Source organism: Botrytis cinerea, chromosome 6 (assembly GCF_000143535.2).
Source record: "Botrytis cinerea B05.10 chromosome 6, complete sequence".
Taxonomy (NCBI): Eukaryota; Fungi; Ascomycota; class Leotiomycetes; order Helotiales; family Sclerotiniaceae; genus Botrytis; species Botrytis cinerea.
Window position 1 is genome coordinate 1,913,339 of NC_037315.1, and position 17,451 is coordinate 1,930,789.

At 44.8% G+C, this 17,451-nt stretch overlaps 1 protein-coding gene across 2 annotated transcripts; it reads left to right on the forward strand.

The window, feature by feature from the left end:
• Nucleotides 1-8,019: 8,019 nt before the first annotated feature.
• Nucleotides 8,020-16,296, forward strand: BCIN_06g05600 (hypothetical protein). Of its 2 annotated transcripts, XM_024693616.1 has the most exons (5): nt 8,020-10,377; nt 10,454-10,594; nt 10,770-12,801; nt 12,919-13,234; nt 13,290-16,296. In XM_024693616.1, exons 1-5 carry the CDS (start codon nt 8,443-8,445, stop codon nt 15,877-15,879), a joined length of 7,014 nt encoding a protein of 2,337 aa, XP_024549401.1. In that variant the 5' UTR covers nt 8,020-8,442; the 3' UTR covers nt 15,880-16,296. The 2 variants fall into 2 exon arrangements, with proteins under 2 accessions (XP_024549401.1, XP_024549402.1); XM_024693615.1 differs by having other exon boundaries at nt 10,770-13,234.
• The last annotated feature ends 1,155 nt before the right edge of the window (nt 16,297-17,451 follow it).

The window sequence follows — 17,451 nt, forward strand, 5'->3', positions numbered from 1 at the left end:
GAGTTTTGAGATGTTCTTTTAGAATGGGGGAAGGGGGAGGGAGGTTGGTTCTTTGATTCATAAATTTTTGTAATTATTGTTCTTCTCGAGACTTTGGCGGGATTGCGATGGGGGTTATAGGTATTAGGTTTGTATGCATGTATGTATATATGGATTAGATTCTGTTGCATCGGGTTTACCTGTAGTTGATTGTATGGATGTAGCTAGCGTGGGGGATTTTTTCTACTGCTGCAACTGTTTTTGTTTTTTTACTCGTGAGGATTTGAGGACTTGGGGGTTATTTACTTTTTGTTTTTGTTTTTTTACTTTGAGGGGGGGGGGGGGGGGGGGGGGGTTTAAAGACATGTTTGGTTGCTGGGTTATAGGGTTGTTGTGAATTTTTCTGCGAGGTCGAATGGGGATGGGGATGGGGATGGGGATAAGTCCCAGCCTAGCTCCTAAATTTTTTGGCGTTTCTTTCGCTTAATCTTTCTTTCTTCCTTCTTCAGCTAACAGATCTGTTTACTTCTATTTAATCCCACTTTTTAAGATGATTAATAGGCTTCCTTTGGATATAGTGGTTTTTGTTCTTGTCATCAAGCCATGTAGTTTCGGCTTTTCTGAAGCTGCTGTTCTTGTATTTGGGTTGTTTCGTCCTCTCTGTCCCATTTTTCTTGATTGCATTTCTCGATATACTATGCACTTTCATTCTTTGGTATTGAGTTGTGTTTGAAATATACAACATCACTCTATTCATGTTCTACTTTGTAATCTCATCTTCTCCCTCCTTTTTAGAAGCTTCGGAATCTGTCTCGTCTCTTACTCTCCTCTTGCTCTTTGAAAATATTGATTTGTTCTTAAATATGATCCGTGTATCGGTTTTGTATTCGCTTCTCAATCCTATAATCTTCTTGGCCAATTCAAGCTTTGTTCTTCTCCACTGCTCTGCATTATTATTACTTTCTCCTCCGCTTCTATCAACGGTTGCACTCGGAGGCTAGCATGTTTCTTCCCAGCGGGAATCTGTTGCCTTTTTCATGCTAGTTCTTTCATATGATCATGTTTTTTCTCCAGTTTTGCGTCTTCTTCGTGTCTTTTATTCTTAGGGCGGATATGCTTTTGTTTTTGCTATTTCTCCTTTTCTTTCGAGTCGTTTTTTTTTCTTCTAGGTAATAGACTACGGCCATTTTTGTTCTAGCTCGACCTTATCGACTTTACAGCGCTACGAGATATTCTGTTAACTTTCTCTAGATTCCCCTCTTCTATCTAGAACGAGATGCTTATCGTCTGTAATAATATCTTGGTGCTTCTTTGACTCTAGCATCTTGACCCTGTACCTTTTCTCCCGCACTTGTGCTCTTCTTTTGATCCTTCACATCACTCCGCTTCGAGTATATATTCTTCTCTTTACTCTCGCAGCTTCTTGCTCAACGACAGTCTATCCCAACTTCTCAATTCCATTCTGACTCCTCTATCCATTCCATATCCTTCTCGTTTTCATGATATCCCAACTCAACTCCGCTTTTCGTTCCTCCCTCTCAGATTCTCTCTCGCGCATTTTCCCTCGCGCGGAGTTGCTAGCATGATTGAATCACCACTTCACCTCCTCCCCCTCGTTTTGATTTACGCCAAGCATATTTCCATCCCATTCTATTTTTGTACCCCTCTCCAGTCAAAACCTTGGCGTTGCTCTGAATGCGTATTTCCATTCGCTACCTACTCTCCATTCTTCCACTTCCGCATACATTGCCTTAAGACCATATTTCTCCGCCCGCGATATCGGGTTTCTTCTCCGCGACACATAGTTGTGGACTTCTTCTTCTTCTTTTTTTGATAATATCTATAAGTGCTGGATCTAATTCTGTGTTTTGATGACACGGAGTTACAAGCTTGGAGCACCTCCTAATCCGGCGATTTCAGACTGCGATTTCGGAGTGGGAATTTTGTTCTTGCCTCTTCTTGGATTCTTTTCCAAGAAAATCTGCCTAAATTTATTCGACAATGAGATGTAATGGACTTCAATATCCCGATTTGCAATCCAAAACCTTCGAAACCGCTAGGAGCAGGAAGATATCATCATGTTTTGTAGCTTATACAGCTTGATGCAATGCAAGATGTCTAGTTCAAATAGCTTCCAACGCTGATTTGAACTTTGCGCTAATCAAACTTTTGATTTAGAGACACAAATAATTGCCCCAAAATTCCGCATGGAGTCACAGATTTATACGTCTCAAAATAATACCTCATCTTCATGAATTAAATCAGACGAATCGCATTTTCAGCACCATCATCAGCACAAGATCGTGGTTGGGGCTTTCAGTTGTTTAAATTTCTATTGTTCTATACATCAAACCATTTCGACACCCCTAGCCACACTATCTTCCCACTGACAAAGACCAAGCCAACAACAACCCGATTATCAAGAGTTGGAAGGAATACCACATCCTTTCATGACTAACAACAAGACTATCAGCATTTTTGCATAAGCCGACTTCTGGTAGAGGCCTCCCTCCCTCCCAGCTTCTACTCCTATTATACATAGTTCCCGGACACCACCATGATCTCTCCGAATCCCTGGAAACCGTCCCAAAGTGCAAGACTTAAACGTGTTGTGGTCGAGAGCTGATAGGTCCCACACCATATCTACTTCTTTGCATTCTTAACATGCTCTTTTGGTCGATACGTCCAGGGGGATGAGATTTCAACACACCCATAGAAGGCTCAAGAACCAGTGTCCCTGAGATTCTTAAGCGCAACTCTACAAAAGCACCACCATATATTTAAAAGGGTATTCAGAAACAGGTGCTTCAAGCTCATGATTTACCAATAGCATGCTGGATGGATGGGAGATGGAAAGAGAGTCCTCACCAGCATGGTGGCCAATCCTTTTGTCTTGCGAGCAGTTGAGGAAGAGTCATTTGGAGACTCGCAAAATTACTTCACTCCAGGCAAAGACACATCCTGGCTTCTTGATGCCCTTTTTTTGATCGAGTGGCGCGTCTCGCCTCATGTAAGAGGATTGAACGTAGTGATATCTCTCGTTACAGGTCTCGCAGACCGGAGGTTTTTCGATTATCTTCAAAGATCTTCGACAAAGCTGTCATAGCTTAGGGTCGAGCTCTCTCAGGGATCCAGGCCCCGAGAAAAATAGGAACTTAGGCATATGGTGTTTGGTTGTTGAAGAAACAGCTTTCAAGCCAGGTCGCACTTATAACCGCAGCAGGTCTCCATATTTGATGGATTCAAGAAGCAAGGAACTCAATCCCCATACCATTTATGGAGTCAAGACGAGAAAAAAGAGAATGGGATCATGTTTGGCGGGTTAAACATCTTGAGTGTTCGAACTCAAGGGAAAATAAAGCTCGGTAGTTTACTTCCATGCTTAGGACGGCCGACAGCAGCAGAATATGCTAACATTGCTTCACTGGAGGAGTTGCGCCTGAAACAGAATCTGCGGTTGTCTTGGTAATTACTGTTTTGGCACCATGCGTTCCAACCACCTTTTCTGTTCTTAGCCGACCCAGATGTGGAATGTGTCAACAACTGCAATTATTCTACCAAGCGAGCGAGGCTGGTAACTTTGAAACTATCTGCAGGGAGGTCCCAGAAGTCAGGGCGAATTGTGAGCGAAAGTGGCGAGTTGTCATAATCGTAGCTTGCTGCTCGGTTTTATCACAAAGTGGCGGTGTATCTGCAGGATAGCTGGCCTGTCAGCAGACAAGCTGTATTGAATCTGCAGTGATAAAGGCTGAGAATGTCGATGCTGAAATTTCTCATGGGCTTGTCTATTTCACTCTGCAAAACTGAATAACAGGCTGGCGTTAAAAGTCGCAAAATGAACTTGTTCGATAATCTGTGTGTGGAAAACAATCAAATGGAGAAAATTCAGGGAAGAGGAAAGAATGATGATGACAGTAGTAGGACTTGCACTAAAGACAAGTCCTACTGCTGTCATAGCCATTCTTTCCTCTTCCCTGAGTTCTCTACGTTCGACAGTGGTCTGATGTGAGAGCGAGAATTGCCGAAAAATTGGTTGATTTGCTCGCCACCGTGTCCCACTTCCTGAAAGACTCTTTGAAGTAGGACGTGTCTGTCGGTCGGAAGTGCTGCTCGGGCCAGAAGACCAATCTGATGCGGTCGCACGTTCTGCTTTGACTGGGCATCAGTATTTACAAGGAAACCACCACCAGCTCCCCTATGACCTAGCCCGGCCTGCGGAGCCAGAGACATATGGAACCTCACAAGTAGTGGATCTGAGATCTGCTTGGTAATACCGTGTCAACTTTCGCCAATTCAAATTTGCCCAATCGATCAAAAAGGGACTTGCAGTTCGCCTTGGTGTGATCTAGTTTACCGACATCTCGGTCCCGTTGCGATTCTCTTTCAGAGCGGAAAAGCTCCTATTAGTAACAGCAGGTGCTGTTTGCAATGTAAACTTTCTTAAACGTCCAAAATCGAGGAGAAACGAGAGAAAACACATTGGATCGGTCATTATCTTTGGCCCAATCGCTGGAAAGAGTACACAGGCCAGATTTTTGTTCGTAGCATTCAGTAAACCTCTGCTGAGGGCAGAGGCCGCAATATATAAAATCTGGTTTGTCTCCAAGTACTTTGTGACAAGCTGCTGTTGATGTTGCGAACGATGGGTTTCTAAAAACTCGATCAGATCGTCTTGGCTTTTATTGCTATTGGGGATACTGACAAGTATTGGTAAGAGACAAACAAAGCACTGAGAAAGACTTCGCGCAACTATGTCTTTCTGAGGCTGAGGTCAAACGACTGAAAGAACTTGAAGTATCTGTCGGGCCCGGTGCGCTCTCGACGTCCCTTGGAAATCCGCAGGAAGGGCTAGTTATTTAAGCATATGGTGTTTGGTTGTTGAAGCCTCAACCGATTGCAAGGTTCAATTCAAGATCTTTGGCCCTATCTAGATCAATGAATTGCAATATGCGAGGGGATTGTGATACTTACTTGTAATCATCGAAAGTTCGTTGCCTTTACCCTTTGCCGTCTGCGTCTGGACGGAAGCTCTCTGGCTAAGCTTGCGCCGCTTTGAGGATGCAAAGGGCAAAGGCCATTTCTGTTGCTGGTGCAGGGCGACAAATTTGTTCTATTCCGGCGAACTCGACCGACGGTCTTGTCTCGACTCATCTTGACGTTGCAGAGTTGTTTTGGGATCGTCCCCAAAACAAACGAAAGAGGCAACATGAAAAAGCAGCTTCTCTTTCTTGCGGAGGAGCACGACTTTAGTTTAACGTCATTCCGGACTGCATGCTTCCCTGTCCCAGCTAGAATTTGACTGTTGACATTAAGCCACAAGGCGAAAGCAAAAGCAGGAGCAGGAACAACTTAGGTTGTTGTTGTTGGAAGACAAGGACAGAAAGTCTCCTGCCACTGTGTTGTAACAATTTGGTCCAGCTCTCTCTGCTGTGCCTAGAACCACGGCACAGCAGCCCGTTTGAAGAGGTATTCGGAAACGGGTGTCCACAATTCAGGACTGATGACATCGCAGCTTGCTAGGCTGGAGAGGTCCGGGCAGAACAACCATGCATCTGGTTGATTGCCATCTCGATAGCGTGGCCCAGTTGCTGGAAAGAGGAGAGTCCTCTCCACTTAGTTGGAGCAGTTGGTGCGACAAGCAGCATAGCCTTGCATTTGATTAATGCTGCTTGTCGGCTCAGCAGGGTAAATGCTTCATCAGATCACCCAAAGAATTACCATTGAGTGCTGAGATACCCATCAAGCAAGGTTAGATACAGACTAGGTGCTGAAGAAACAGAGAAGACAACCTTGTTCTTGGTGTTGCGGTACTGATGTGCAAGGTCTATTGCCACAATAGACCCCTTGCATCTCGGTCAATGCACGCTGTTGGTCTCCTTCCTCGGCGAAGAGGAAGGAGCAGCGGCAATGACATGCCAGAGATTGGGTCAACGACCAAGATTAATGAATCCTAGATTTGCCAGTTGATCCTTAAAACATCTTAACATAACATGTCTGCCACGATGCTTTTGCAAGATTGGAAGCAGGTATAGAAACAAAAAAGAGGTATAGGATAGTGAGTGTTGCTGACAGGTGGGTATTGGCAGTGCGGGGATAGTGTAGTGAATCTGTAGAATCTGTAGCCGTCGACACCCGTTCTTCTCTTCCGGGCATTTCATTGAGATCACCACCAACATTTGTAAAGATTCAGCCTTTTCCATCAAACAACGAGTAGGCATGAACGACCTTGCTTTGGTATGATGAGCAAGAGGTTGAGGATCGAAGATTTTAACGGTAAGATAAAGTTCGATAGGAAGCAGTGAGAAATGCATTGTGGACACCATGCATTGTGATTGCAGATGCTGCTTAGGTCCATGATAGGATATTGTCTTCAAAGTTCAAAGTCCTGAAGACTTGCAAGACAGGTCTTGGCGAAAGCAGGCAGACCGTGAGTCTAAGTCTTATCGATGTGGGATTCAATGTAATTTTGTTAGGAGGAAAACTGTAAGTGGTATTAGAAATTGTGGTCAGATCTGATTTGATAGAAGAACTTACCAAGTCTCAGTATCCTGCAAACTTTACTGACCAGCAGTTGACAACAAAGTTAGAATTGTCATCCTGACCATACGAGCTACTGCAAGTCATGTTAGAAGTTATAGAAATGACGGAATTTGAATGGAAATAAGTACCACATTACGATATCTTGCGAGCTTTACCACCAATATGGCTGGCAGCAAGAGTATACGAATGATCTTATTCAATTTGAGGTGCTACTATGACTTGTATTAGCGACTGCCATAAATAAGAACTTGAAGAGGAACTTACAATGATCTGAGGTCTTACAAGCATGACCGACCAGCGGCTATCGTCATGAGCAACAGATTATCGTTTTGTGAACAGCAAAGTGACCTAGCATAAGCTTGCTAGCAATAGTGCTTGTTGGCTAGCTGCAGCTTGAAGGCAGAACTTGTCAAGCTCTAATATTGTGTTTGCTCGATCGCCAGCAGCAGCAGTAGAATTTCGATGAAAATGAAAGATTGGGGGTTTTCAAGGATACTTGGCTTCTCCGTGATACACCAGGTGGTAAGAGCAATATTCTACATAAAGTTAGTATGTGCCATATAGGTTGAGAAAGGTTTGGTGTGACTTTGGTACAGAAGAAGAAGATAAGCAATCAGCACAGCTGCAGATCTAACGACAAATGTGTATTCCACTTGACAACGAGGAGTGGAGACTGAAAACAGCAACATACGTTTATTCATGTAAAACATAACAACAGTGAAGAGAGTTCTTGTGAGGGAATGTATTGAGGTGAATGTACAGTACAGCAGCTGAAGAAGCTGTCAGTTGAGTAACTTAGACAAACGACTTACAACTTAACCACAACAATGAGAACAGAATCTCTTTGCAGTCGAGAAGTAGGCCAGAGAAGAAGGAGATGATGGAAGAATGAGAGAAATACTTACAAGTAACGATCTTGGTCTTGCGCCTGGCTACTCTGCAGGCTGGTTGCAGCAGATCTGTATGGTTTTTGCGGCTTCTTAGACAACAAGCATTCTTTGGAACAAAAGTTAAGGCTTCAAAGAATGAAGACGTTGAGTGTTACTGACAAGGAAGAATGATTGGAGATTTGTTTAAAGAAGTTTGTCAAAAGGGTTGTTGTTCAACTTCTACAGTCAGTTGCAAGTTCGGAGCAGGGATACTACAGCAGCCTCAGCAACAGGATCACGTCTTTGTTTTGATTCATGAAACACTTGGAAAACTTTGCTCGGGTAACCCCCCAATCACCATCTCGAGAAAGTCGAATTTAATAACAATAATATTGATTGTGCGCTATACTACCTTGCTCGGATCCCTGTCTATCTATGCCTGAGGTGGGGAGTCTAGACTCGCTTTTGATCGGACCGTTCTGCTAGATGAGCAGTCAAGTGTCATAAGGCTGAGTAGACCATGGGCAGATCACAAGGAACAAAAAAAGAGAATATATTGACCACCAGAAGCCCCATGTATCCGGGAAAAATTGGAAAAGAAAGTTCTAACACTACTTATTCTTTGTATATAGAAAGATGTCTAATATGGGTTGGAAAACTATTTTGTGAAAATATTGATAAGTGCTCGAAGACTGCAGAAAGGAAGATACTCCGATGCCGGGTACTTCCATTATTTACTACCATCCAAACTGGACCAAGGCTAAGATGAAAATCTGGGGAACAAGTCGCATTGACCTTGCATATTTTCAACATCAAGCTTCGATTCTGCACAGTTATCTCCTCAACTGATCGCTTCCGTCTTGATTTCATTCGATCAATCATGTTATATCTTTTCATACCGAGCTAGTCAATCATCTACTCACGCAATATAGCCTTTCCTCCTATACCGAATTTCATCTCAGCTCACCAGCTTTAGACTCTCTGTCGACCTGCCAACTAGTTACGTTATACCCGCGACAATCTCAAAGTCTATCCTGCTAAGGCGACCGCGCCAATGGCACCTCGGAGACCAATTGAACGTAAGTCTTCGCTTGCAAAGCGCTCTCAACTCAGACACTCTGGCCATGGAAGAAGTCAAATTGGAGCCAGCACTTTGCATCCAAGATCGAGCGTGTCAAACAAAGAGACAAATGAAGATAAAATTGGAAATATTTCTGAGGCGAACTCGTCGACAACTACGATCGCCTCAACAATCAAAGCGCTCTCTTTGAAGTCAACGCGCTCCAAAGCATCAAAAGCGTCCACAGTTGTTTCATTTGGATCTTCTTCCGTTTCTGGTACCACAATCGAAGGGTCTCCTGGACCAACCCGGGAGGAAAAAGATGCGAGAAAACGAGCAGTGAAAGCAGCGCGGAAGGAAAACAAAAATGCCGATCCGAATTTCGCATACCTTCCTAAAGGTTTGAACAACAAGATCCGGAATAAGGATCCTTTAAAAGCCAAGCTCAGAAGGTTGTTCAAACCTAAAAAGAAAACTATTCAAAAGCCGCTTGATCGAAGTCAACCAGTCGCAACACCAAAACTCCGTTACAGAACCGATCGACCCACGCCAGCCCCCGAGAGGTACATTCCACCAATCGCGCCGGCAAGGAAGCTTGATGGAAATATCGAGCTGGACAAGACGGGCGCAAGCTTGTGTGGCGAGTTTCAAACCCTTGCGGAAACGCAAGAAGAACGTGACAAGCACGTCGAACAGGCGCAATTCCAGCATGAGCTTAGAAAGGCAACCGAACAGAAACTACGACTAGAAGGCAGAGAACACGTGAATGATCCAAAGATTGGCCGAGCACCCCCGATAACCTGTCGAGCGCTCATTGAGCCTACGCTTCCAAGGCAAACGAGGAGGAATAGATCTGAATTGATGCCCATTGGTATTAATGAACCTCCCACTCCTACCGAAAGAGTGCCTCCAGAAATTCTACCAGCGGAACGAGTGCAACCTTACCTACAGAACGATGATTTGGGAAAATTTACGCAGCATTCCCATCGACTAGACGATAGCGCTCAAACATCATTGGAGAATTTGACGGGGCAAACTACGCCGTGCTCATCAACAGAGGTCTTGCCGTACAAGCCTCGTCACCGAAGCAATCTTAGTTCCTCCACAAGGCCATATCGGAAGCAATCGGTAACATTTAATGAGTCCGTTACACAGTTTACCATTCCAGAGACAGATTATGACACTTCAGAGATTACAGTGAAAGCCAGCGACGAGACTATTCGCAATATCGCATTAACTGGAACTGTTGCCGATTACAATCGATCATTAGAGCCACGGGTTGACCCACCTGTTGATACAACAATATCATGGAGTCCGGCTGGGAATAACTCGGGGGGAAGATCCAAAAGATCGGGTATCCATACTGAAGATGAGCTCCAAGCGTTGCATATTGCCGGTTTGAGAGAGGAAAGAAATGTAAACACCAAAGAGAAAGATGGTGCATCGCAAGGCAAATTTACCATCCCGCAGAGAGATAATGCCCAGGCAACTGAAAGCTTCCTTCGGTTCCATTCTGTTGTCTCAAAAAGATTGGACGACACATCCAAAGCTCTAAGTGAAGACAGCGTAGAGAAAGGAAGCTTGGGTGGTCGAAATTCACGCGTGAACGATTTCCTTAAACACGCTAGCTCGACTCCCGAATTTCGCCCTGCCTCTTATGATACACTCACAAATTTCCTGCTTGTTGCGAATACGCCGGCGCCGCCAATTCCCACAAAATCACCATTGAGAAAATTATCTCAGCCAAATTTGCTTCCTGCCATCAACACGTCAAATGCGTCGAAAGCACACAGTTTCATTGCACATAATCAATCACTCCTTGCCAGATATCGCACTGAGTTAAAGCGACTTACAGAAGCGCATGAGGAGAAGATGGAGTTCTTGAGAAAGAAGAGGCAAGAACATCGCAAGAAGCATGGCGGTCTCAAAGTAAGTTTGACGTCGATATTTGCAGGTGGAACTAAAAGATAGCCGCCGCTGCTGACTAACATTGTCTCACCTGCAGAATCAGGATGATCCTGGCGAATCCACTGCGAAGCCACCGTCCAAATTAAGATCCAGAATCTCTAACCTGTTCAAATCTTTGGAAAAGCAAGCAGGAGTCACAGAGGAGGGAGGAATTCTTGATAACGTTGTCACATCATTTGTAAGCTTTCATTCGATTCTTGGAGAATTCAAGCCCTTGTGTGCTCTCCCCTTCAAATCGATTTTTCCGGGCTCCCTGCAGCATCCATTGTCTGCAAATCGTCTTGCTTGCTCAAAGGGGTCCAGTGCAACAGTCCAACAGCTCAACGATTACTGACTTCGTGTGTCCATAATAGGATCCAGGTGAAGATTGGGTCTACGATCCTCTGGGTTTGATTGCCGGCCAATACACTGCTCGCGATTATTACCGTTCTCTGTACACATCAGATTCCAATCACACGTTAAGGGAGGAACAGGAACAGGAAGATCATATTAATAATACCGGTGCACTGTCAGTTACTCCTGATCAGGTTACGCCACAGGACGAGCACAACCCCAATCTTGTAACAAGCACAAGCGGCGGCTATACTTCGGACTCAAGGTCTGAGAGTGAGGATAGCCCAAAGGAAGACACTGAAAAGTCATCCTCGAAACCATACTACGAATCTCTTACCCCCTCACAGAAGAGTGACTACGATTACAATTATACTGAACCAACGCCGGAATTCCTTGCTACCGAGTCTGACGGGGCTGCGGCAAAGCGTAGGCAGAGGGAGACCGAAGCATCGGTGCGAGCTAACAAAGCGGTCTTGCTAGCACATGACGCTGTACTACGAGATTTCGACAACTCTCCACTTGCAGCTGGATTCCATAGTACAAGAAAAACCAGCAGCGGAAGTAGTGCAAAAGACGACGCGACAAACGGTGCAAATACTTATTCTCACGTGACTACGAACGCACCGCCGCTTGCTCAAGAAGAACGCGGCTCAAATCTACCAAATCCTGAAGGAAAAGAATTCACAGCCTCCGAAGGTGTGAAGAGACCTGAATCTCAAGAAAACTCAAGTTGTTCGCTTTCTTGCGGTTATTCTACTGAATCCTCAACGCAAGAACCGGAAAATTTACTTCCGACAGCGAGAACTTTACAACAACCCCCACCAGCTTCCACCGCCCCCTCTTTACGAAATAATCATTTCGGTGGTGCTTCCAAGCAGTGCGAGTCTCAAGGCTCGTTTGGGTTCAAGGGTCAAAATTTGTCTCTACGCAGTCCTCAAATTTCAAAAACTACAGAAACTCAGAAATCTAGTGAAACTGCCCCTCAACAAGCTGAGCCTGCACTAAATCGTCATTCACGACGTGTTTCATCGGCTTCTTCCATTAGTAGACAATATTTTAGGGAAGAATCCGACAAGTGGATCAATTCCGATACGCTCGCTGAAAACGCTACCGAAGATCGTGATCTGGAGGATAGTTATCGTGCTTATTTCCAAAGCTCAAGGTTCGAGGAATTTTCTCAGAAGATACCCATTAGTCAAGATACCACATCGACAGACGACGCTCAAGCTGCTGCTAACTTTGAGCGGGCACAAGCACGCAGAGCAGAGCGAAGGGAAGCTCGTAAAGCTCTCCAAGAATCTTTAGCCCATTCAATTCCATATATAGAGGATCAAAAGAGGGAAGCAGAGAAGGAAGCAGAAAAGCAAGCCAGGTTTGAGCGCTCGCTTACGCTTCGCCGACCAGATCATAATCCAGTTGGCACTGCTCGTCTCAGATATTTGCTTTTGAGTGGCAGAGATCGAAACAGTCTTGAAGAGCAAGAATTTTTAACCCTTTGCGCGACACGCTATCCAGACGGTAATCTTCGTCAAGAGCCTAGATCAAAAGAAGCCCAAATTGCAGAGCCTGAACTCGCTACTTCGCTTGAATCACTTAATCGACGTCCAGAATATAATTCGGACATTGCCGCTTCTAATCTTTCAAGGTTCGGTACTGTCAGACATCTGAAAGCTCCTACTATAATCAATCCTATCAAGAAATCGCAGACTGGCGTTGCACCTGACTCTATCGAACACGATAGATTGCGCTTAGACAGACTTCAAAGCGATTACAGCATCTCCACCGGCTCTCCAGTTTCCAGAGGCGCCAGTACATTTGGCCTTGATTCGCCCTTCAACGCTCTGCAACAAGATTCTACGCCTTTAGCAACTCAGGCGACATATCTTTCCCAGATACCTCACCCTAGAAGTTCTTCAAGAGAGCTCCAGACACCATCTCCTTCGTCACAGAGCTATAGAACTCAGTCGTCTCTTTCTGGGCTAAAATCCTCACAGAACTGGTCGCAGAATAACTCATCCACCACCCAAGAGCCGCTTACAAGCTCGCGTCTTCGTCAGTTCTCCCCTTCTTCTCGTCAAGTAACTCCTACACCACGCAACTTGCCAAAGACATCAGCCGTGAACAAAAAATCAACTTTTATCTCACGTAATAGCTCACAAACATCTGCAGAAAGACAAGGAAACTCTTCCGCATCTCGTCTTCCAGTCCCAGGAACAAACGTTGCATCTGGAACTCCAAATATACCTCCTTCGCAACTTTCTTTTTTAGACGTTAGCCTCGTAGCTTTAGAAGCCCATTTTGCCGAAATGGACAAGCTTCAAGTCAGAAACTCCGAACCAGTTTCGATCAAGACAAAAGCTATCGAGGATGCACGGCTCATGCAAGCTTCAGTTATTGAAGCAGCAACTAAGTTAGGGAAGGAACCACCTAAATATGCGTTGATAGAATTAATAGGAAAGGGAAGTTTTGGACGTGTTTATAAAGGGTATGATATTCCTTCGTTCCTGATTACTTAGTCAATATGTTAATATACCAAATAGAAAGGACATGGTATCGGCTGCAATTGTGGCTGTAAAGATCATCGACATTGAGGAGAGCGATACGATCAACCCAAAGAATGCCAATTCGTATGCCGAATTCTTGAAGGAAATTACCGCTTTAAAGACTCTGAGTGAAAACAAAGCTCGGAATATTAATCATGTCATCGAAGCATTGCCAGTTGGGCAAGCCATGTGGATGATTACAGAATACTGTGGTGGAGGGAGTGTTGCTACTCTTATGAAGCCTACCGCTCCTGGGGGCTTACAAGAAAAATGGATCATACCGATACTTCGCGAGGTCGCTGAAGCTATCAAATGGGTGCACGAGGCTGGCATCATACATCGAGATATCAAGTGCGCCAATGTTCTTATTACTGAAGAAGGTGGAGTTCAACTTTGCGACTTTGGTGTTGCTGGAACCATGGAAACAAAGGTTGATAAGAGATCTACCGTCATTGGCACACCACATTGGATGGCACCAGAGTTATTCGACGCTGTCCCCAGCTATGGTAAAGAAGTTGATATATGGGCTTTCGGATGTATGGCTTATGAGATCTCTACTGGTCTTCCACCTAATGCCATGAGTCGACTTCCGTTTGATCGACTTGGCTCTCTTATAAAACAACATGCTCCACGGCTTGAAGGGGGAGATTATTCTGATGAGTTGAGAGATCTTGTTGCTTTCTGCTTGGAAGAATTCCCAAGTGAACGTCCTTCGATTGACCGAGTTCAAAATCATCACTACATTCTCAACACTAGTTCAAAATATCCAATGTCATCACTTTCTCATCTCGTCAGGGCATTTAAGTTGTGGGAAGATCACGGGGGAAGCAGAAAATCTCTATTTATGCTGGGTGGAGCGCAAGCACCATCAGAGTTTTCCTCAACAGCATTGTCCGATGATGAGTGGAACTTTAGTACAACTGCTGCATTCGAACAAGAGGTTAGACGCAAGTCAACGGCACAAGATGTTTACGACGTGTATGGCTCAGGTGTTGAGTTTGATGCTGGCTTTCCTCAAGAGACTGCCCGTCCACCACCTCAAAAAGGACGACGCCGACCCCCACCAGAGGCCCTAGCACCGTCTCGTGGTCCGTTAGAAAAGATATTTGATCCAAACACATTATCAAGCTATGAGGATAATGTTCGCAATCATTATGGCCGACCGTACCTTCCACCAACTTCAGACTTACCACCTGTTCCATCTCGTTCCGATTTACCTTTACGTGATGATACAGCGCAGACGTCTATCAGGGATACTATGATTGATCTTGGAGGACATGATGTCGAAACAGGTATATCCGTGTTCCCGGATATGGATACCATCAAAGCTGGAAGACGTGTACGAGAAGAACCCGATGAAGATTACATGACCACCTTGCCGGATTTCAGTCGACCAGCACTTAGCGATCCAGCTGATATAAATCCAAATCGACGTACTCGAGAATGGAAATTTCCAGCAATGGTACCGCCTGCGTCTGCAGATCCAGAAGTCTCTAGGTTTCCCCCTTCTACTTATGAAGTTCCAAAACCAGCATTCACTCCAGGCATCGGTGGTCGTCCTAGTTTAGTTCATCATCCAACCGAGCCTCTGGGTGGATTCAGTGGCGGACTTCCACCTGCAGAAATCCACACTGGAATGCCTCGTTTATCTTTCCGCGAATCTCTCATCGATCTAGATATGAGCATGCCAGACCCAGTACCGGCTTTCAACTCCGACTTTGGTCGACCATCAACGGCAGATTCTGATGCTATTTCAATCATAAGCGATTCTGGACAAGCCTTAGCGTCTTCTACGGTCAATCCATTTGAACTCGAACGTCATGCTTCACTTTATCAACCTACCTCTCATTCCCGCGAACCTTCCCTCTATACTCCTTCTCACTCCCGTGAGCCCTCTTTATTTGTGTCTTCACATGAGCGTGAGCCTTCCATATATGCCCCTGCTCGTGAGCGTGAGCCTTCTATCTACGCCCCATCTCATGAGCGCGAGCCTTCTATTTACGCACCATCTCATGAGCGCGAGCCCTCTATTTACGCACCATCTCATGAGCGCGAGCCTTCTATCTATGCCACATCTCACGAGCGCGAACCTTCTATTTATGTTACAGAAGAAATGGGGGCATTCTCAACTTCCGCTACGCCTCCCCGTCCTGAAAGTACATCACGTCCACTTCGCGCAGATCGTCCACCTCGTCTTCGCACCGGGAATGCTCTTCGTGACATTGCTGATATATCAGACCTTTCGGATTCGGCTGCAGAGAGTACTATGGGTTACAATACAGATGCCAACGACACAGATTCAGACTACGCAACCGCTTCGACCCAGCCAGCGCCAACATCTGCTCCTTCTCGCGATCCAAATGCTCCATATACTATGGCACATTTCCCAAATCTACCCAATGCTCCTTCGGTGCGTGCTTTGACAGGCGAAGCAGGGCATGAAGAAATGGCTTTCGAGATGTCAAGAATGTTACGTGGTTTAACTGGTCAACTCGAAGCTTTTCGCGATGTTTATGGTTCTAATGATCTGGCTCGTAGATCTAATCAGAGACGTGAACGAAGAGATAATGGGGAGAATGGCGTTTAGGTCTCTGATAGTTTTCACAAAATACCAGGAAATGTTTGTATAATATGTAGGATGGGTATACCCTCCAAGTTTTTATTGCATAGTCGGCATGTCTTTTTGTGGATTGATGCTGAGCTACTTTTGCTTTTTTATCATTTTGTCATTTTTATTTCTTTTCTGTTCATTAAAAGGCGCACCCATCAACTGTTACTGCGAGGATTTGAGTTTCTATGACACAAAAAAGATAAAAGAGTCAAAGAGATGCATTTGATACATTTCATGATTTGGCAAATAAGATATGATAAGATACCTTAGATATGGTACGAATACTCAAAATTGGTGCTGGACAGGAGAACGATTCTTATGAAGGACTACTTTCTTGAAAAATTTCGAGAGATGAAGGATAAGGACAGATAGTTACTAAAACAGAAAACATTAAAAAAGTACTGCCATTATGATTATGATGTGAGTCCTGATTTAAAATCTTTAAATTAATGGTTAGTATAGCGATAATTTTTGAGCACAATATGCGTCTTCATATTCTCTGTGTCTGTATTCATATCCAACCTAGTCTCACGCCAAATCATAGAAAATTCAACATCTTCCCGACCAACATTGATAATATCCTCGACCGTTTTTTAAAACCCAATCCATCAATGCTATGCATTATCCACACACCACCCACTCTGAAGCTCTCTTCCTTCCTCTCACTCCCATCTCACCCCTCCCTCTCTCTCATTCTTTCTCTCACGTCCATTCTCCACTCTTCCGTTCCGCAAAAAAGCACCCAGCTCACTCATCATCCCCGGTAATCTACTCCGACTCAGTATTCTCCCACGATATCCATACCCGTTTGAATCTTCGCCTGTTGTACCTCTCCAGGCCTGCGAGATATGGAGTTTTTGGTTTTGATTTTGATGATCCAAGTTTGAGTGAGAGGAAGAAAAATTAGGAGATTGAGGAAAGCGCGAATTGGTGAAGGAATGAAAAACGCTTTGTGGCTCTGTGTCTGGGGTTGTCAATGCATCAACATCTCCAACAGGTTTAGGAATCCAAGCCATCGGGATCCATTCCCCTTTTCTGGGTGCAAAGTTTTGTCGTCGCTCGCTCCATTCATTTTCAAGATGCTTCATGGCGTTTTGGTCATCTGTTGTTTCGGTCTCGATTCCTTGCGCCCATTCTCTACTCTTGATATCCTCGACTTCACAAATACGTATTATTTTCCATGGATCTGGGAAATTTGGAGGTGGGGGATTGTAATAGAAGGGGGCGAATGAGAGATGAGGAGGAAAATACAGAAAGGGAAGAGATTGGGGATGCAATCTTGAGTAGAAGGTCGACGGGTATGGAGGGTATAATGCAGAGTGCATTAGTGGAATCGATGGGAGTAATACTAGCTCCGACGATCTCTTCACCACTTCTCTCACCTTCTCTTCCTTTTTTAGAGAACTCATAATCACGAGAACGCCCTTCCCAGCCGGAACGGTATCGTGGAGATTTGGATCTTCACAGAAAGGACATTGAAATGGAGCTTGAGGTGCATTTTTTGAAGAGAGTGCAGGGAACGCGTGTGGGTTGTGAGAGGTAGGTATA